This window comes from Neopelma chrysocephalum, unplaced genomic scaffold (genome assembly GCF_003984885.1).
Source record: "Neopelma chrysocephalum unplaced genomic scaffold, ASM398488v2 Primary Assembly neopelma1_86724, whole genome shotgun sequence".
In the NCBI taxonomy this organism is placed as follows: Eukaryota; Metazoa; Chordata; class Aves; order Passeriformes; family Pipridae; genus Neopelma; species Neopelma chrysocephalum.
This window is the reverse complement of record NW_020916251.1, coordinates 1-2803: the sequence shown is the minus strand read 5'-3', so window position 1 is coordinate 2803 and position 2803 is coordinate 1. Positions and strand designations below refer to the sequence as shown.

Below are 2803 nucleotides of genomic sequence, written 5' to 3'. Positions count from 1 at the left end.
GCGGGGCCGACCCGAGCGCGCGTGCGCGCCCAGCGCGCCCGCCATTGGCCACCGCCCGGTCGCGCCCCGCCCCGGGAGCGGCGGCGCGCATGCGCGCGCGGGGAGGGGCGGGGCAGCGGGACGGGGGTATGGCGGGCGGGGGACGGCGGCGCATGCGCGGGATGTACCACCGCGGGGACGCGTGGGGGGATACGGACACGCGCACGGACCGGCGCACTGCGGGCGCGGGGGGGCGGAGCGCGGGGACCGTCCCGCACGACCCCTGGGAACTCCCCCTGCCCTCCCGCTCCACCGACACTGACCGACAGCAAAGGGCTTCCAGATTTAATATCAAACCGTACAAAACAGTATAAAAGCAGAGGGTGAGCGCACTGCTGGGAGGAATTAGGGGGGCACACGCCCAGGAGGGGGGTCTCGCACCCGGCTGCCCTCCCTACTTGAGGTCCATGAAGCGGATGTCCATGATGAGCAGGAAGTTCTTGGGCAGGGGCCGCGGTGCCGGGGACAGCACGGTGAAGACCTGGCGCTCCAGGTCGACACCAGTGACCACGATGAAGCCGGCCACGCTGGTCTCTGAGATGTTGTCGTCGGGGCCGTCGGCCGTGCTGACGCTCAGCAGGTGGTGCACCATGTCCCGCCCCGGCGTCACCGGCACCAGCTTCAGCTGGTTGTCCTCCTGCGACATGCCCAGCGGCAGGCACGAGTCCGGGATGGTGGGCGCGCCCACCTTGTAGATCTTGACGTCGGAGAACTTGACGTCGAAGGCGTGTGGGTAGAAGCAGCCACGGAAGCCGTAGAAGTACTCGCGGATCCGCTCGTCCCGGCACTCCCGGCGGAAGTCCTTGGAGCGCTCCACCACGCCGCCGGACTTGGGCAGCAGCACGGTGCGCACAAAGTGCGGCAGGTCACGCTTCAGCTCGTTGTAGAGGCGCTCCTGGTCCAGCACCACCACCACGTCCACCTCGAAGGCGGAGGCGGCGTGGACCAGGGCCTGGTAGCCCGAGCTCTTGACCCAGCCGCAGGTGTTGATGACGCAGCCGCTGACGGAGGCGCGCCGGTTCACCTCACACCGCTGGTTGAACACGTCGGCCAGGCGGGATGTGATCTGCGGGCACAGCGGTCACGGGGGGGTCACCCCAGGGCACCCGTGTGTCCCCCCCACCTCCCCTGGGTCCTTCCATACCCACTCAACGCCTTGATTCTGGGCAGTCACCCCAGGGAAAAATCATGGAATGTTAAGGGTTGGAAGGGACTTTAAGGATCATCCCATTCCGACCCCAACAGCTTCCACTAGCCCAGGTTGCTCCAAGCCCTGTCCAGCCTGGCCTCGGACACTTCCAGGGATGGGGCACAGCTACACCCTCCCCTGGGCAACTTCCACTGTCTCACCACTCTCACAGGGAAGGATTGCTTCCCAATATCCAGCCCAAATTTCCCCTCTGTCAGTGTGAACCTGTTCCCCTTTGTCCTGTGACTCCAGTTCCTGGGGAAGAGTCCCCTCAGATACCGGGAGGTTGCCTTGGGGTCCCCACACAGCCTCCTCCTCCCCGGCCTGAACAGCTGCCCCTCTCCCAGCCTGTCAGCACAGGGGAGGTCCTCCAGTTCCCTCATCAGCTTCACGGTCTCCTCTGCACCTCCCTCCCCCCAGCTGGGGAGGAGTGACTGCACCAGGGCGGCAGAGCCAGGCCCTGTCCCCAGGGCTGCATCCAGGTCAGGGTTCTGTCCCCAGACAGCCCCCCTGAGCGCTCAGATGCCCCCCAGCCTGGGGGCTCGGGGCAGGGAACAGCCCAGCCGTGGCCCCTCAGCCCCTCTCCCCTCCTCGGAGGGGCTCCTCCACGCCTGTCCCCCAGCTGCCCTCCCTGCATCCCGGGACATAGGGATCGCAGGAGCTGCTCCCAGCCCCCGGCGTGGGGGTGGATCTCCTCCGGCGCTCACCTTGTTGTAGAGCTTGATGTTGGTGCCGGGCGTGGTGGAGCCGAAGTGGTAGACGAGGGGGGCCTGGAGGGAGAAGCCCTCCTCCACGTCGGCGGGGCGCTCGATGTACAGCGCGCCCATGGTGCCGGGGATGGACACCGAGCCCTGCCCCACGTCCAGCTCCACGAACGTGGGCCGCCGGCCCAGGCGCACGGCGTAGTTGAGCAGCAGGCGGCACACGGTGGTCTTGCCCACGTCGGTGGGTCCCACCACCATCACGCGGGGGCCGCGCTCGTCGTCGCGCTCGGCCTGGCGCCGCATCTGCTCCAGCGCCGTGTGCGTGTTCAGGTACAGCAGCATCGGCGTGTCCCGCGACACGTAGGCCACCTCGGTGCGGCCGCTGAGCTGCACGGTGCAGCCGTGCCACGTGAACACGGCCACCTTGGCGCCCGCGTCGAACGTGAACTTCTTGTTGCGGGTGAGCTCGGTGCCGAACACCTCGGCCATGCCGGTCAGCAGCTCCAGCTGCACCGTCTGCGCCGCCTCCACCTCGAAGCGCAGCTCCGTCTCCCGCTCCAGCTCGAACTTGGCCACCTGCTTCTTCTCCTCGCCGCCGTCGTCCGCCATGACACCGCCCCGGGGCTCCCGGTACCGGCGCCCGCCGCCGTCGCGCGGGAAGTGGCGTCCGAGCGACGCGACGGCGGGAGCGCGGGGCGCCCGCGTCACGTGACGCTCCCTAATCACGTGAGGCGCTCGGGTCACGTGGGCGGGGGTCGTGGTTCCTTTGCATCTCGTCTGCATATCGTTTGCATTTCGTACGCGTGTACGTGTGCCTGTCTGCATTCCGCCCTCTCATTTGCATCTCATTGCAGTGCCTGTGCCCCCCCCC

General features: G+C 68.0%; 1 protein-coding gene across 1 annotated transcript; it reads right to left on the bottom strand.

The window, feature by feature from the left end:
* Positions 1 to 307: 307 nt before the first annotated feature.
* Positions 308 to 2632, bottom strand: CLP1 (cleavage and polyadenylation factor I subunit 1). Its single transcript, XM_027706984.1, has 2 exons — positions 1936 to 2632; positions 308 to 1105 (listed from the first exon to the last, which is right to left on the bottom strand). The coding sequence occupies exons 1-2, from the start codon at positions 2539 to 2541 to the stop codon at positions 434 to 436; spliced, it is 1278 nt and encodes a 425-aa protein (XP_027562785.1). The 5' UTR covers positions 2542 to 2632; the 3' UTR covers positions 308 to 433.
* Between the last annotated feature and the right edge of the window lie 171 nt (positions 2633 to 2803).

Excerpts from the sequence above, each read along its gene's own strand:
- CLP1 (XM_027706984.1), bottom strand. The coding sequence starts at position 2,541 with ATGGCGGACGACGGCGGCGAGGAGAAGAAGCAGGTGGCCAAGTTCGAG. Across the intron at positions 1,106-1,935 it reads ACATCAAGCTCTACAACAAG|ATCACATCCCGCCTGGCCGA; the intron begins GTGAGCGCCGGA and ends CTGTGCCCGCAG.